The sequence below is a fragment of the Triturus cristatus genome, chromosome 9, assembly GCF_964204655.1.
Source record: "Triturus cristatus chromosome 9, aTriCri1.1, whole genome shotgun sequence".
Lineage (NCBI taxonomy): Eukaryota > Metazoa > Chordata > Amphibia > Caudata > Salamandridae > Triturus > Triturus cristatus.
In genome coordinates, this window is record NC_140592.1 from 1,147,628,898 (window position 1) to 1,147,647,979 (window position 19,082).

Consider the following 19,082-nt stretch of genomic DNA (forward strand, 5'->3'; position numbering starts at 1 on the left):
TCTAAGGCCTACTCATGGAAGGTGGTGTGGGATAGTAACCCAAGCTTGTTGGTACACAAGAAAACTCAATAAATCATTGTATAATCAGTGCTTTTTCCTGATAAAAAGAAAGAGTATTTGTATTACTAAATACTATGCATTACTCAAAAACGATATACAATCAGATAAATGAAAATACATTTTGTTACACCTCCATGGCACATTACACCCCTAGTTGGTTCTGAACACTAACCACAGATACCTCCACCTATACGAGATGCATTATCACACTAATAAGGGGCTGTCATTATCAATGAGGCAGTACTTCTAGCTTGGTCATGCCCTCACCACATTATTAAAAGCATCAACAGGTTAAAACTGCACTGAAATCATTGATGACTGTTGTAATATGCAATGTTATAACACACCCTTGACGTCAATGAGGGTAGAATCAAAATCCCAAAACATTAATCATACTGTAAAACCTTGCCTTGTCAACCATTAACAATAACAGTAAAGCACTGCATTGAAAACGTATGCCAGAATCGGTCTTTTATTTTACTACGCTGCTACTTCAGCTCTAGGGCTCACCAACAAATGTCCTTCAGCTTTAGGGCTGACCAATAGTCTCCTGAGTCGAAACCCTCTCTGTAGAGACTGAAGGTTATTTTTAAAACCATTCCAAGGGATAGGGCATTTGTTGCACTTCCTGCAGACCCACACGAAACAGCTGAAAAAAACACAAAGGTGCCCCTGCTCATCCTGGGGTCACCAGAGAACAATATGCAAATTAGGAGCCTACCCAGTAGGTGGATGGGGTTCTCCAATGCCCGTAGGCAAGAATATTATGGCAACCGCTTTGCCACTGCTCTTTCTCTATTGCCCAAAGCAGGTTTGTATCGTACTCCTTTTGTTTCTACCACGCTGGGTGTCCTTGGCCCCTATTTGGACAGCCAACATTTGGGGTCACCTGGGCAGTGCGAGGTGCCCCTCTTGAGCTGCCTGGTCAGCTCCCCCACACGCTGATACCATTCTGTACCAGCAACTGAGCCAGGGTCCTTCTTCCACCACAGACAAAAACCTACCCACAGGCATGCCAATCTGCCCCAATCGAACAGGGGGCAGGAGGGTGTCTGGCATGGCCAGTTTTGGTCCCAGAAGGATTGGGTCCCCAGGACTGTTTGTTATATGTCAGGCCCCAGGGCCAAGAGTAATCTCAGTAGGTGGGGGCAACCTCAGACCACCCAGTGCCTTCTCCTCAGTCTCCCCCTTGTACAGGTTTTTTTAAGTGAGGGTGGAAAGTTCTAGAAGCCAGGCTCCCCTGGTGCCACATCATGAGTTCACCAGTGTCCTAACACTCCTGCACAGCATTCTAGGCCATTACAATAAGGCGACTTCAAGTTGCTGTGAGCCTCAGCTTTACCCCTAGCTGACGCAGCAGTCAGATCCCTTGCCACGCAAACTTCAAAGGGGAGCCCCTACTGGGGATACAGAGGTCTATCTCTCATTCTTTGTTTCTGTGGACCTGGGCTGTCCCACTTCTTCCTATCCCAGGAAAGGGGATTCGGTCAAACACTGCTAATGGCTTTTTGGTGTATGGAGGTCTTTTATCCTCCTGCTGGAGAGCAGAGTTATGAACTTGGCTAAACAGGGAGACAAAGACCTGGAATCTGATTAAGAGCTCAGGCAGGGAAATATGACAATTCTTCAAGTGCCATTAGGAGTGTAGGTTTGATGTTCGGGGCTGTTAATCTACACTCAGATGCATGTTTACCCCTAGATTGATGCATTGCTTGGCCCTGTAGGCCTAAGTAGCGAAAAACTGCACTTTGGTGCAGATGTCACCTGTAATGTGTAATACAGTTTAAGCACCATAGATATTTAGTAAACAATACAGACCTACGCTATTAATGCCTACTCACATTATAAGGCCTACCCCAGGACATTACCAATCCTCAAAGGATCCCTTCTGTGACAGTCTACCACAGCACAGATACCAGACAGTGCAAGACGGTAGTTTCACACACACTGTCCGCAAATATGCGCACACTTGTGCTCACATGTTGTGCTCACATGCTCATGTGTAACCAGCCCTAGCTGCCTACCAGCTGCCTTATATTAAAAGGCAGCCGCTGGCAATTAGCACTCTGGAGATATACCATGAATATACCATAAGTGAGACTCAGGTGGTGAAATTCGCTCACAGTAAAAGTCCAAAAAGCAGGTAGTAAAATGCAAACAATTCAGGGGGACTAAATGGGAGGAACATATTTGCTACAGCTTTCAGTCACTGGAGTGGACAACAGTGAGGGTGGGGAGTCACTAATGATGCAGCAGGAGGACTATCCAAAGGACTGCAGTAAGGTGTGAAGTATCCACTACAGCTAGAGCTGTTAGGTTATCAGCTTCATCATATACAGCGTTTATGCCGATTAGATGCAAGCCAAATATGAAGTAAAAAAGCACAAGCCCTGGGGATCAGACCATGGATTGTAAATGCAATGATTTGAGAAGAACGTCAACAAGCTGCCACTATAGGGTGCTCTGGGGGTGCAGGATTATCTGAGACACTTTTTTTCAAGACTGTATTGCTTGTCTGATTTACATTTTGTATCTATTTTAAAAATAAATGTAAAAAAGGTAAGTCGTGGAAGAGTTTAAAGGCGGAGGCATCCAAACTATTAGCTGAAAGGAGTAACTGGCTAAATAAAAAATAAAAAAACTCTAGTGGATAGGCATATATGGTTAGAAAAAACTGGTACTGTAAAATGTTCTCAGTACCTGCATATAGGTGGAACCTAAACCAAGCTGCTCAGTCTGTCTTTGATTAGAAAAACAGAGCACATCACACACAATGAAGTCTTTGCATTGGTTCAATCTAAGAATAACACAACTCAAAACTGGTTGCCTTAGTAAACCCTTTCAACATCACCTTATTCGTGTTGTGTTCCTTACCTCAACCTTGTTGGTTACATATAAATGTTCCTGCAACTGAAACCTCTCCATGTACGGGTAACACTCTCTAATCTGCCTGCCTCACTCCAGCTCAGAATGAAAGACTTCTTCACTACAGTGAACATCTCAAAGCTCAGCTATTTACCTCTGACTATAGACCAACTGTGACTTCAAGCTTTCTGCCTCTCCTGCATCCATATTTTCTGTTCTCTCAGGCTCCAGAATATGGGCCCTACAACATTACTCCATATAAAATAAAACATTTTCATTGAAAATATCTGTGTTTTGCTCTACTCAAAATGGTCTCTCTGCTGCATTTCCCTGGTGGGCCCAACGATGCACATGGCACATGATGGAATAGGAGAAATGGTGACTGTTTTCTTCTAATGGTGTTTATTTTAAGTGTCACGGGCAAAATGGCTATCTTATGCCACCAACGCATCACTGCCTGTAGCGCCCGTGTGGAGGAAGCCGTGAACGAACTACAGAAGCACCGCTGGGGACTCAGAGTCCTGCCAGCCCCTGCGCTCGACATCCTTGACCTGGGCACTAAATAGTGCAACACCGGCCCGCTGAGTGAGATGCACGCGGAGACGCGCCCGGGCCAAGTGCGGGCCAGTCCACACCAGTCGAAGCCCGGAGGAGGAACGGCTGGGCCACCTCTCTAACTTTGGAGTCAATGAGAAAGAAACTATAACCAAATAAAAAGTCACAGTTACAGCTATAACAGAGTACCATGGCTAAACGGAAGGCTAAGCTGAGTGACCATGGGGCAGATACAGTCAACACACAGGATTCTTTTCTTTTATGAGCTGAGAACGGTCTAGCAAAGGAGTTGGCTGAAAGACAGGTGTCTGGAAGAGAGGTGAAACATTTGACTCATTTGTCTCAACAAATGGTCTCTATAGATGATGCTATGTTGTCCCGACTGGCTGCATAAACTTCCAAAAGCAAATGCTGGTGTTAGGAATGAACCCCCCATAATTATACCATCAGAGACTGCGAGACCCACTGCAGAGCTGGAACAAACTATTTTTTATAAAACGAGGTTCCTTCCAATATGTATTCAAAGTAAGTCTTTATTTACACCCACCAGAGGAAGGCAGCCAGTTGACCAGTTACTTCATGGTCATCCTCTACAGAGACCACACAGAATTCCAGTGATGCACTTAACATTCACACAGGTGCATCACAGTTAAAGGGCAAGATACAACACATCTTTCCTTCACAAATAAAAATGAGGAAAAATGAAAAGGAGAACGAGAAACCATACAACAAATTTCCCGCCTTTTGCAACCAATAATGGATAGCCTAAAGTGAATTTAAGACAGTTTAGCCTTACTCAGCTTCAGGGGGATAATACAAACGAGAGGGTATCAAAGGCATCTGAGGCTACGCTGGCCAATACCTGTAATGATACCTTAGTGTCTACCCTTCAATTGGGGGCCAGGCATGAATGCTCAGTGGCCCCTTCTCAGATACAGGGTGATGTGGAGGTACAAGGGCAAGTGCGAGGGGCGATTGCATAAGTAATATGCCACAATGGGCACAACCGACCCTCACAAGCACTTTGCCTCCCCAATTACCCACTGTTTCCCGTAATGATTCTGGAAACCCCATTCCTGGAACACAGGCTTTACAACCAGAATTTAATAGGTGCCAGGCCCCGAAGTAAGGCAAGATAGTTCTTGGGAAGGTTGGGAGGGTTCAATATCACAGAATTATTCTAATTTAAATTTTCCCCTAGCTGCCTGCCCATTTGTGATCATTCTAGTAAACACCCCAGAATTGTATCGAAGGCAGTTAGACTCCATACAGCAACTGATGAACAAAGCCTTACACTGTTTGACTAAGTATGCTTATGAAGGCCCAGACATAGCAAACCATATCGTTATGGCCAAAAGAGTACAACAGGTGGGTAACTTACCAAAAACATTCAGAGGGAATTGTATAGTAATTAACTTCAATGATCAACATCTTGTGAAATACTTATTGGAGATACTCCCTAGTTGCCCTTCGGCAAGTACACAGATCCACGCATTACCATTGGGATTCTTTGATAGACCCCGCGGTGGTATACTATTTGGTTCAGGGTGCAATACAATTTTTATACTCCCTCGCTCAAGTGCCCCAGATAAAAATATTCACACCTAACTTCATTTCCCTTTAAGATAGATTTGATTATTTCAAATAAATCATCACTTAGACATACATAAAGATCATTCAAGTACCCTCCTGTTCTGTACTAAACTAAACAGCAAATCCTGGAGGTAAGCCCATTTGGAAGCAACAAATATTATGGCAGGATTACTTCACTAAGGAAATTAAAAACTCTGTGCCTCTATCCGTGGCTGAAAAGTCTGTTAAATATTGGAACAAATGTTTCTAGCTTCATGCTTTGCCTAATTGTGTTAGATTCTAACCCAAGCACAGCCTGAAATTCAAGATTCAATCCTGGATTGTAAATTCAACTTCTTGTTGCGAACTGAAATGTGGTTACATGAAACATATGCACCTAATATTGCCCTGCAGTACCAGTGTCATACCTACATATTCATGTGTATTGCTCCAATAAGCTGGGTAGCAGAGTTTCAACTATTATTAGGAATCACATTAAGGTCACATAGATCCCTTGAACAACATTAGAAAAGAGGAAAGTCTTGCTAGTAATGTACAACAGACTTCTATGCTACCTGTAATACGTGTCTTGGTTTATCAACCTCCAGGAGCTGCAGGTGGTTTAGCGGGAATTACCCTAAACTAGTATTGCCGAATGCCCTACCTGCTTCTAACCTGTTAATTTTGGCTGACTTTAATGTTAAGGACGACAAGCTATCTACTTCTGAATTTAAATGTTTATTTGAATTTTGTAAGACCATACAGTTAAGACTATTATCTGATTCTCAAACTCATTTGGCTGAATATTATCTAGACTTTACTTTTACCAACTCCAATGTTGTTGTTTTTTGGATAATACATTGATACAGAATCAGTGAATGGTGGAGGATTATAGTTGGCTAAGCTTACTAGAACTGGTGAATTGCTGCGTTTTTCAGAGCTCAAAACGTTAACGTTATCACTGACATTAACCTAACTATAACTCCACTTTAACCTTTGTTTTTTTCAGAGAATTTCTATGGCTTTTTAATGTAAAGTAATATTTTATTACCATATGTAAAGCCAACCCCCACCGCACACGGTTTTCAGTCATGTGCGTCATTGAGTCCAAATCAATAACAGGTTGCCAACCTCACGCTGTGCATAGCCTTTGGCCGTGCACAGCAGGAGGTTGGCCACAGGGCTTGCCTTGCCACTAGGCCCTGATTCCAAACCCCCAGCAGGCTGCCAGCCCCACACCGTGCACATGGGCAAAACATATATATTAAGGTGGGGAGGGGACGTGTACTTGTTTATTGGCATTTAGTTATTATAACAAGAAAAGACATAGCAGTTGATGCGTCAAATTAATTAACCAGTAGCTGGATATCATATATAAACAGAATACAATACGACAGTACCCATGGTCTATCAATGAGTATTTGTGTATTAGTGTGGGGTCTGGTCGTGTCTCTGCTACCTGCATTCCCTGCACGTGGTGCATTATACATCCTGCCCTCCTCTTGTAGATATTTCATGATCCTAAGATTAATGTTTTAGAATGCCTAAACTAACTTCAATAACTAGCTTTGGCTGGGATGGGGGGGTGGGGAGGGGGATCGGCACCAGTATGGAAGGGGGAGAAGGAGGGAGTGGGCATAGGGCCAGGGATCTAACCTCCCAGGTATTCAGTTCTCCTCAGGTTTGGTACCTGGAGTGCTGCTCCCGCACTCATTCTCAGATTAACCATTTTGTCAGCTTTCTTGCACTCTTTCATCGCAAAATGCTTTAGCTACACAACGTTCTTGGAGTATTGTGTGCACTATAAAACTTATGGATGATGATACAACACTGGGACAATATTATCATCCAGACAAGCATGCTTAACATCTGGGTATTTATGAGGCTATCCTTTCTTCCCATGTGCTGCAGCAACAAATCATGGATGGAATGCTGAATGAATCAAACATTCACCCCCAGTCAAGAGATCTGGGATAAATCCATTGTTCTTTTGCTCATAACATCATCCCAGTTTGGAACCAGCCATATGCAAATCAGTCTTGACCCTGTGCCTCATGGGAACAGTCCAGCCCGAACAGCCAAGCCGGGTCCTCCCTGGACCGGAAACAAGCATCCAGGGACCAGTTTTGGGGTACCACCGCTCATCAGCAAGGCTAGCTTGAATCCAGTGGCACAGTGAGCAAGGGACCCACGTCTGGGAATATCCATTCCACTTAGGTCAAAAAGTGATGCAGCAAACAAATGAAGGACGGAATGCTGAATGAATCAAACATTCAACCCCAGTCAATAGATCTGGATAAATGAATTGTTTTTTTGCTCACTACGCCACCCTAGTTTGGACCCAGCCATAGCATAACAATCTTCTAAACAGATGCAGTTCTTAATTACAGCTTACCTATCAATTGTTAAAAAGATTCCATTAACAAATAGCTTTAAAGGTATTCAAAAACCTGAGGACAGGCATGCAGAAGCATGGAAATGCAGACCAAGCATTTTGCAGAGCTGACTGTGAAATAGGTTTAAGAAATGAAAACCCCTTTGCTGTTTTGATTCATGCACGTTGGAGGTCAGAACTTTGACTAAAAAAAAGGACAGCTCTGCCAACTGTAGAAAGAGCTCAGCTACAGACTGTGCAGGTTATTAATGTATTTCAGATTTCCTAGTTGTCCTTTAGACATAGCTTGAAAACATTAACAAGACTAATAAAAATAAATGTGCTTTCATCACAGCAATTATTTTAAGCTAAAAAGCAAAACACCAAGAATATCTTGATACGGTTAGAGGAGAGCAAGATGTTTGAGACGTACCCTCAAGAACTCTGCATGCAGCAGATTCTTTAAAACCTGGTTGAACCTCTTCCGTTGTGCATTTTCCTCCAGGACCTTCTCCAAGAACGTTCTTATTTCTGAAATTTGCGTGTTTGCTGGCAAAAGGTGAATAGCCTTGTGGAGAAAGAAAGCAGTGCAGTTAGATGGAAGAGATATAGTAGGCAGATATAAGTGTTCTGACTATAGGACTGTACAGAAGGTAATGGACTAAGACCTAATGGTAAGTTTATGAGAACAAAATATTTCAAAAGTTGCTGTAGACAACTATGTTGATAATACACAACGTATTTTGTGTGTCAACAGAAATACAAACTTCCTTCAATTCAGTTTCAAGGAATGTAAGCAAGCCGTAGCCAACTTGATGAATGCCAATTCCAAGAGACTAAATGCTGACAAGACAAGCTATTAGTCTTTGGAGACCAACCCTATTGGATGCACAACTTAAGGCCTATAGATTTGGGGCCCCACCAACTCCTGCCTCTCCTTCACACAACCTTGGTGCCATTGTCTATCAATTTTTATTTATGGCTCAAATTTACACAGTTACATTTATACTATTGCAACTCTGTATACATAAGCTTGTCTGGCTATCTTATCTCTCGACTTCAGATTTCTGAATGTTGTTGGCCATGTGATTCTCAGCCTCAATAGGAGAGCTTTATCTCGACCAGCCTTGCAGCCTTCCACTAGATGCCCATTCGTAAGGGATGTCTTCAAAGTCCTTTGCTTTTCTTGTAGAATGTGTGCTTAAGAATTTTATATGCCACTCTCCTACCTCAAGTCTTTGCTTCAAGGCTGCCAACGTTTTTAAATAGTGCGATTTTGAAGGACAATTGTGGGAAGCTGAGTTTTCAGAAATAACTGCCAAAACCTAGAACTCCTCAGCTCTTTTCCTGAAACATCAAAGCTATTTAGGTTTCCCACACTTCTGACAAAAAACCCTACCTTGCTTGACATGCTTGCAAAGTAAGCCACTGTTTGGCTGTATTTAGGTTAGTGACAGGATGTCCTGTTAATGCACATCAATCAAATCTTTGTGCTCCAAAAGTATGACCTAAACATTTCAGTAGACCTTCCTCTGGAAACACAGAGGCAAAGCCTTGACTCACTCTGTGTTCTCCTTAAAAAGGCACAGCTACTAAAGAAATTCACAATATTTTCCAATTATGTAAACATTTCTCTCAATGGAACTCCAACTCTTGGTAAAAAGAAAATACTGTGTCTGCTGGAGTTGCCCGACTACATTCTCCAATGGAATGATCTACAGTTACAAGTTTAGTCGGAGTGATGGGCTCTGTGGGATTATTTGCAGTAGGGTAGGCAGCACCTGCTGCAAAAGTGGGCAGGGTTCCTCCGAAGCACATTTAACCCACTGGGTAGGGAGGGGCCAAGGTAAGGCCCTCCCCTTCCACAAGCTACTGCCAGGCATAAATGTGACATCCCCTAGCACCCTCTTCAGAACACAACTGGACTTGAGGAAGGTCAGTAAAAGACAAGTGGTTTTTTTATTTCCCAGACGGGATGACCATTTGGGTTCCCAGAAATTTAATTTACATCAAGTGGACCTCCCCTGTCACAGGTAGATGTACGATGACACCAGGACAAGTCCCTTCTTTTGTCTTCCCAGTAAGGCAATTTTCACATCACCAGGTAAATGTTCTGATTTTGTTGTTCCTATTTAAATCTTTGTCTGCATCACACTTCTGAATTACAAAACAAATTGCTTTCGTATTTCCTGATATGTTTTGAAATATTTGTACTATTAATTTACAAGCTGTTTAAATGTTATGGGTTAGAAAAAACTGACATCTAACAGCCTTTTGTTTCACAATGATAGTCACATAGATCACTTGACAAAAATATCTAACTGTAATAAGAGAAAAAAAAAAGGAAACAACATTTTCCAAGATAAGATAAGCATTATTAGAGAAAAGACAAGCTGACATTTTACCTCTGTCCTTGAACAGACAGAAAACGTGTCAAGATAAGAACAAGATTTAAAGGCGTCTTTATTGCTCATTCATTTTCTGAATGAACAAAACACCAGTTCCTTTACAGTTAAAAAGTTTCATCGCCAGAATGGGCGAGTAGGTCCAATATATAGCTCGACCTGATAAAATATGACTCGCCATAGCGAACGGGCGAGTAGATTTTGAGAGGCTTGAAGCTACAAGAGGCCTTTCCCTATAACTGGCCAGCTGTCCAGTTTCAAGTGGTCCTGCCCTGGATACTGCTTCTAGCCTCTGCTGGAAGGAGTCCTAATCCCCAAGTGCGGTTTCTGAGGTCCTGAAACCTTTTGCTGCATCTGGCTGAACTTTTCCTACAAGTCCTGAAATCCATAACTTGAAAACTTTTTCAACTTCAAGACCTTAGGAGGACCGGGGCAAACTTGCCAAGCAGATCGGCCTGAGGTGTGTTACTGCTGAGCTAAAGATTTAGGTTTCTCCTGCTTAGAGCTTCTCTGGTGCATGAACTCTGATTCAGCAGGACCTCGAGAAGAGGGTATCGCGCCTTGTGGATTCCCCTTTGGAAACAGCTTGCAGCCTTGCCCAGCTGAAGGTTTCAAGCTGAGAAAAAGTGACCAAGTGGGAATGTACAAATCTTGACCAGGCAAAGGCCCCAAAAGTATTGAGCTGGCGAGAAGACTTTCCTGGGTGCGCAAATTGCTTAGAGCTTTTGCTGCAAAAACCAGACTTCACCGGGACTGCATCCAACAGTTGTCTGACTATGTTGGGTCCTCTGTGGCTAAATCCTGCTGCCGCGCCCTGCTGATTTTATACTTCCATTTTTTAGACTTAAACCTGAGGTAAAATCTGGGAATGGGTCAAACTAGGTTTCTGTAATCAACATTTACTCCATTGTGCCCAGTCTCAAATAGCATCTACGTTCCAGTTTACCGCAAGCTGGTACTTAATGTTCTTTGGCACTATTTGTATTGAAAACTTAAACAAAATGTATATCTCTGGTTCCCCTTGTAGCGTATTTGATGCTCGATTGTCATATTATTTATTAAATGTTACTCTATTTTTCTAATTCAGTTGTGATTTTTATTGTTTTGTGTTTCAACTTTATCACTGTTTTGGTGCTGCGTAAATACTTTACAAACTGAGTCACGTTAAGCCTGTCTGCTCCGTGCCATAGTTGTCAAGAGGTTTTACTCAGGTTATTTTAAGGACTTTGAGAGTTCAGCCTGACAAGGATTGTGATTATTTAGGACTTAAGGTTGGCAGTTCCTGGAACAATCTTGTAATACTGCTGATTGTCTTCGCAGTAGCTTTCCAGTTGAGCTCCTCAAAGGTGCTCTATCAGCCAGCCATGCATTAAAGAGCAGATGGGAAATTTCCATCTCCAGCGTTCCACCAGTAAAACTGCCCTACTCTCTGAAGGCTCAAGAGCTAATTTCAGATTAAAAAGCAAGACCAGTATTCAGAAGGACATTTATGTGAAAGTTTGAATCTTGCGAGTACATTTTGGCCAGATAAGATCCCTTGCCTAGAGACAACACAGTCAATATAAAGGACAGAATTCAACATCTTGTTGTTTGGTCAATGTTTTCCTATAAAAATGTGGAACAAACCTTATCCTTCAGCAAACTACACAACAGGATTTTCAACTTCCTTGTAGGACAGAGCTTCTAGGCTGAAAACATAAAAAATAAACCCTTTCTTTGAAATAAGCAGACTTCCCAGGGACTCATATCTGCAATGCCAGTAATTCCAGCAGGGGAAAATGGACCCTTTTTAGATTAGGGTGCATGTAGGACATCTGGGATCGATGGCGCTCTAAATACAGCGAACAGGAAACCCACCACTTTTTGGCAGATGCCAAGCTTTATCAAACTCTAAATAAGGCTAAGAGTCCTAAGAAATGTCCCATAAAGTTTGCTTCCCAGCGGCAAGCATATTTACCACCTTCTCTGACACACAGTCTCATTGAAAACACACAAACGTGAAGCAAAGGACATCAAAGGTAAACGTTCCACATATGTTTTCTCTACTGAAAGCAAAAGGGACGGGCAGGCACTCCTTTATGGATTTGTGCCGTGTTTACAGCTCTGAAATGTGCTCTTTAATTTCCACAATCTTATTTGGGATTTCCAAAACAAACAAAAGTTGGCTTATTGATCCCCTTAAAATGGTGCTACTACACCACACTTGTGGTGGATTCTTTACTCTTCATATGTTCCTATGCGCTTCAGGTCAGGCACATGAATGAAAAAGTTAATCCTACCTATTGGTCGTTGCTTGCCAAAATTCATCCATGTATTCTCTGAGGGTCTCAACTGGCAAGGGCCATGACAAAGCATGCGGACATCAAACACAGCAGAAAATCCGACAGCCACGCTGTCAGTATCTCAATTCCCGTCTGTCATTTTTTTCTCTGCTGACTTCATGGAAAAAAAGAATCTCAACCACATAAAAAGGCTCAGGGGATAATTTTTATAACATTTCTAAAGATCCTGACCATATGTAGGAGACATATTGTTCTTTGAAGTGTCTTGATTGATGTCAAGTATCCACTAAGTATGAATATCTTCTTCAATCAACACGAAAATGATAACCTGGTGCAGGTAATGTAAACTGCAGACTAGGAAACAGCTGTTTACAACCAGATCAAGATGTAAATATGGTGCCTATGAGGACCAAATTCGATTTTTGGACTAATGCCTTGAAATTTTAAAAATGACAGCACTAATGGGACACTACGGCAGCATTTGTTGATCCTCTATTTTTTCAGGTAATTCGTTGAGAGCTGAAACTGTTCTCTTTGCTTAACTCTCCAGCATGCTATGGGATAAGGTTCATGGCATAAGACCATAAAGAAAACAAAATGAAGAGCAAGCACAGCCATTTACTATTCTGCTTCTGAAACTAAATCTCCAACAACATCAAACACAAAAAAGTCCTATAAACATGCATCGAAGATAAAATAAGACCTTCCTGCATTGCATCTTTCAGCTAAAAATGAGCTCTTTCTCAACATAAAGGGGCCACACATAAAAAAAATGAATTTTAATACCAAAACAGCCCAGTGTTTTTACAAAATTCAGGCTACATAATACTTACACTGTAAATTTAGTGGTATAGCTTTTGAGCAAGACGTGAGTGACACTGCAAGCTGGTCTACTGAGCCAGCAGAAGTCCCAGATTCAGATGCTCATCAGCAGAAACTTGTTTGACCTTCTATACCTTTGATGTAATGAGATTATCATGTGCTGCTGCCGTTAAGGCAGGTCGGCATGCAAGCAAAACACACAGACTGGGGTTTTTATATCTGTTTCTAACATTATTTATGCAGTTGAGACATACCAAGTTGAGAATAGACAATCAAATAATGACTAAAAACACACAAAAGGTGATGGGAGGATGCTTGCAATAAGCCCAACCACTGACAATCGCTCAGGGTGGCATTCCAACCCATAGTTCTTTTACTCACCGTGCCACCTCAGATTAGACCCAGCTATATGTAATTCAGTCTTAACGCTGCTCCAATAAGAACGGTCCAGCCCGAACAGCGAAGCAAAGTCCTCTATGAATTGGAACACAAACAACCCAAGACCAGTCTCACTCTGATTGGGGCTCTTCAGTCGAGTGTGGCTTGGTTCCAGTGGCTCAGCAAGCAATGAACCCACGACGGGGCACTCCTGTTGCCTCTTAGGGCGTTACATCAAACACACCAAACTCACAAAAATTATAAAAAAGCTCAAAGGGGGGAAAAATAAATAAATAAATACATCTATAATTAAAGCATGCACTGTTCCTTGAGCTCTGGCACTCAAGGGCACTATTCTTAAAGCGAATGCAATCACTTAAACAGAAGGGAGCAAATGGCTGAAGTGGGTTGACCCACTGCCCCATGCTATATTCAGTGGTGGGCGGAAGTAAAGAGTAAATGGCAAACCAATGAATGAAAAGCACAGACCAAGAGTTACTAAATATATATATACTTATTAAAAATGCCATAGTCTGGAAAGTAAGATGTACCCAATAATTTCAGCAGATGTTCAGGTGTGCTATAAGTAATTGAGGAGCAATGAACACATTACAGATGCAGCCACTGCAGAAATGTCCAAGTTGATGACTGTGTCCCACAAGTGGAATGCAATATTAGCAAAACCCTTAAGAATGCTATCCTGTGATGAAGATAAGAACACAAAAAATTGCAATCTCAGCACACTGTTTGTTATTTGTTAGTTTCAGTAAGAACATAACCTTCATTCATTTAGTCTGCACATCAAATTACTTCTAGTATTACTCCAGCAACCTAGTGCAGTAAATAGAATATGTTAAATCTATCATGAAAAGTATTAATTGCTGTTACCTTGGTTGTATTCAGCTTTCCATGATGGAGTTCCAAAACATTCAAAGCTGCTTGGAGATTTGCCTGAGGCTCCTCTAGCTTCATCATGATAGGCCCCAGACAGTGAACGTCTGGTGGGGATAGGTACATCCTCAGCAAGGAGAGATACACCTGTATAAAGCAAGAACAAAAGGAAACCCTTAAGACCTGCTTTTACCCAGCCTCATTACTGTGATTTTATTTTTAAAGTATATTAGCTGACAGCGCAGAAAACACTGCTTGATGACAGTGGGAGCTTGACGCAGAAGGCACCATTGGTAAACAAACAACTTATTTTTGGTATCAAGATTCTACTCAATGTATAAAATACAGCACACCGATTCAAACTTTTTATTCCTGTTTGCGCAATTCAGAATACACAAATTGATGTGCCTCAGAGCTTTTTCCATTCTACACAGTTAAAAAGTGGAGAACATCCATTTTCTGCTTTTACATTGACTAAAAAGGGGATACAGGGAAAAGAGATATATATATATATATATATATATATATATATATATATATATATATATATATAGAGAGAGAGAAAGAGAGAGAGAGAGATATATATAGAGAGAGATAGATGTATATAGAGAGAGATAGAGCTATATATAGAGAGAGATAGAGAGATATTTATTGGTTCCAGGACTCGTTCTCCCAGTAATATTTTCTAACAACTTGAAAAGATACGTGGCATTCTCCTTGGATGTTTCAAAATTTTTATTCAGACCATCTCTCTCCTCCTCCTATGTGTTTCGACCATCGCGGTCTTGATCACGGTAGTAAACATAGTCCCTTCATCCTTCTAATGACTAACAGGCACTCAGCCTAATACAGCCGAATATCACACTAAGTCGAGATTCATCGCACTGGCATATGCAAGAATGTCTTCCTACTATCTTCCATCAAAGTGAATGAGCTGGAAGAATTGTTTGTCAAAATATTGTGAATACAATATGACATGCAATAACATACTCAATGTTAATGTATATGTGTGCTAATTGAGAGCACACAATATATGTAGGAACATGTGATAATATACAACTAGTTGTCATTATTAGCAAAAATTTTATCTCAATTACTACTGGGGCTAGAAATGGCGTCACTCGAACCCATCAATTGTGTACTTTTCAATGATTTTATAATTGAATTTTAATCAAAAGCTACCAGTCCCACAATGCCTCATTATGGGTGGAGTGGAGACAGAGTAGAAATAGTAGAAATGTAGAAGGGACTATGTTTACTACAGTGATCAAGACCGCGATGGTCGACACGTGTAGGAGGAGGAGAGAGATGGTCTGAATAAAAGTTTTGAAACATCCAAGGAGAGTGCAACGTATCTTTTCAAGTTGTCGGAAAATATTACTGTGAACGAGTCCTGTTCACGTCGTAAGCACCAGCTGGAGAGTGCGCCCCTGCTAAGGACTGTTTGGTGGAATTTAGAATCATTGCGACGACTTGTTTAAATATTGGTCAAATATGCTGGATAGATAGAAGTGCACTTCAAGAAAAAATAGAGATTTTAGAAAAAGAAATTGAGCCCCAAGGGGATCCACAGTTCAAACAAAAAATGGTGGAGGAGAAGACTGTTCGTCTTAATAAGGAGGAGGAAAAAATTTTAAATCAGAAAACTTATAAGTTTAGGTGGGACCGTGATGACTACGCGAACGGGCAGATCTTCACGTTCGCAAAAAGATATGACTCAATGCGAGTGGCCACTGCAAACAAACGTATGGACAACGTGAATGATAATAGGGGAAGCCGAACACCGATTGAATCCCCCACTGCCTCAGACTTGAGTTCCGCAGTGGAAAGCGGCTCGGAATCAGATAATCTGGGAGTAAGATCGGAGGCCAGCAACATTAAATTAACTTTGGGGGAAGAGTTGGAAATTTTAAAACGCAGTCGGAGTGAGACATTAAGGCCGCGCAACAACGTGCCCATCAGAATAGGGCAACTCGGAGAAGAAGGGGGCGCCGGCAGGCAAGGAGAAGGTGCCAGGAAGCGCGGGCGAGGCAGGCTCCGCAAATAAGAGGTCGATATGCGGGATATGAGGATCACGGATTCCAATGCCAGTTCCTTGAACAGCAATACCATTATCATTCTAGCGGGTATTGATCTCACCACTGCAGGAAAGCAACTCCTATCACTTGGATTGTCATACTGTCCAGAATCTAACTTCAATTAGACTCGGACTAGGGCGGATATATACAGGTTCATACGGAAATTGAAATTAAAAAAAGTTCCATTACCAAAGTGGAAAGCAGAGTGGACCGGATGGGGCGGAAACAACATCGCAGGCCCCTGGGCTGTCAGGGCTGATGGGCTCTGATTACGAGTTGTTATATGACTTACAGAGTCTAGAAAGAGGAGATGCATTATCAGCGGAGGCCTCTACCAACCCACATGAGGGAAATGAAACAGTAGGCCCAAGTTTGCAGCAGTCTCAAATACATGGGACCAATGTTAAGCCACGGACTCCTTTTAAAATGAAATCCAAATTTGTACCTATCATGGCCAGAGACTCAATAGATTTTTTTAATGAACAAGTGATTCTACAAATAAAGAGACTGAACATCACCATCAATAATGCCTTGCCTTGGCATTTTTATATAGGTACACCGTTTCTCTCTCCGCCTGATACTCTGACAGTTTAGACCGAATCCGCGCCATAATAGCAGGAGATGGGGAGTGAGCCTGCATTCGCTCCAGCTCTCCAATCTCCAACTCCAGTCTCCCCAATGTGGTACGTATATCTCTAAGGACCCCTGTTTTGAGTGCTATACAATCCCCTCGTATCACAGCTTTAAACGCTTCCCAGACCGTGCCAGGTGATTCCACTGTGCCCTCATTTAGTGTGAAGTAGTCTATCTTCCCCCGTAAATCTTCTCTAAAGACTTGGTCCTGCAGTGCCCCAGAAGGAAATCTCCAGCTGAACGGAGAAATATATGGACCTGGCACTTTAAATGTCAGCTGTACGGGTGCATGGTCTGAGAACGTACGCGGGTGGTGTTCAACCGCCGTTACCCAAGTGTGCATATACCTAGACAACAACCAGAAGTCTAGCCTCGACCAGGCGCTGTGATGGTGTGTCACACATGTGCCCTCTCTAAGTGTTGGGTGTAACAATCTCCAGGAGTCCACTAGCTGCATGTCAGATATAATATCTTGCAGCATCGCAGTTGCTCTTGGGTGGAGCTCACGTGATGCGCCCTGCCTGTCGGCTATGTCCGAGAGGACCGCATTGAAGTCGCCACCCCATATGACCGAAGAGTTGTCCCAAACTTGCATCATTTGCCCGATATGTTGGAAGAAATCAGGGTCATCCGTGTTGGGGCCGTAAGTGTTTATGATCATCGTGGGTGTATTGTACAGGGTACCCTGTAACAGAATGTACCGTCCTTCCCTATCTATCACTGTGCGGTGTGTGCGCCATTGTAGTTCCCTGCGCAACAATACAGCCACCCCCGTGATTAGTTGGAGTACCCCCCGGCGACTACCTCTCCCCCATCTTTTGTTTCTCAGCATACCCGCAGTACTGTCCGTTAGGTGTGTCTCCTGCAGCAGACATATGTCCACTCCATGTCTAGTGAGGTATGAATGGACCAGTCTCGCCTTCCGACGATCATTCAGACCTCTAATATTCCAAGTAATACATTTTAGATGTGACATAATTGAAACAAATACTGGATATACAGACAACCCACAAGAGACACAGGGCCCCCAGATCAACCGCTCGGAGAACCTCAGGCCTAGTGCTACCTGTAATAGCAGCCAGACGATGTCCAAATGTGGATATAACCACTCGTGTCAACCACCATCGACTACTGGGTGTACATTTATGTATCTCTCCATGTTTTGAATGTCTGTGGTTTCCGATATACCAGTAATTCTTACGTTATTTCTCCTCGACCTTGCTTCCAAATCCTCATTCTTCAACTTGATTACCTGCAGCACCCCATCCACTTCACGTAGTGTTTTTGTCCATTTCCGTCTGCCCCTCTTCCGTCTCCGTGACTCTGGTTTCCAACACTCCCATTCGACCTTCTTGCTTGTCCATCCTCTGCGTTATCCAGTCCATTCACTCTGCAAGGGAGTCCATTTTGGAGTTGAGCCCTTGAAGACTTGCTTTCAGGTCCTTGAACATGGATCGGATGTCCTCTGCCGGCAACACCGAGGCGGCACCCTCCTCCACCTGGCTCTGCTGACCAGACTCACCGTCCGCGGCTTTGTTAGCTTTTTTGTCAAAAGTGAGCCTGGGCTGCCTCGTTTCGGGTTTCCCCATCTTGGCCGACCTTTGGCTCCTCACAACGATGTCTGCCGCAATCAGGCCTCCCGTCTACTAGGGATACCGCTGCCAGGCGTGAGACTCAGCGTGACAGTAACTGGGCACTTCCACCAGGGATCAATCCTCACCAACAAATGTCTCTACTGACTTCTACCCCCTCTGTGGATTAGCAGGGCAGGTATGCATCACTCTGTCTCAGCGGCTCTATAGGGCTCTCGCAGGGAGTCTCCTCTATGCACGTCGTAGCACGCCCCTCAGCTGGTGTTCCCCCGAACGAGCGCCGTCTCCTGTCTTGCACGGCTCCCCCTTGCACTAGCGAGCTGTTGCAGTTAATTTCGAGCATATTCAATGTGCGTCAGGGGCCGTCTCCCCTTTGCCCTCGGGCCCCAAGAGGCACTTTGCAGTGCTATCCGGTCTCTGCGTCCCAAGCGTCTGCGCTGCTATAAATGTAAAGCGGTGACTTGGACCAAATTCAATAACTTAGCAGCTTCTATTGGGTATCGGCGATTACTCACTCCACCGCAGCCCTCTGTGCCACTCACTGCTTGCAGCCATCAGCCTGTCTTCCACACCAA

General features: G+C 43.0%; 1 protein-coding gene across 1 annotated transcript in view; it reads right to left on the minus strand.

The window, feature by feature from the left end:
• The window catches only part of VPS39 (VPS39 subunit of HOPS complex), a 341,156-nt gene that overhangs the window by 37,295 nt on the left and 284,779 nt on the right, over positions 1 to 19,082 (minus strand). The window contains exons 22-23 of the mRNA XM_085627090.1: positions 14,202 to 14,351; positions 7,860 to 7,994 (exon numbers count right to left, since the gene is read on the minus strand). Of these exons, the coding sequence (XP_085483216.1) occupies positions 7,860 to 7,994; positions 14,202 to 14,351 (285 nt within the window). The remainder of the gene's footprint in view (positions 1 to 7,859; positions 7,995 to 14,201; positions 14,352 to 19,082) is intronic.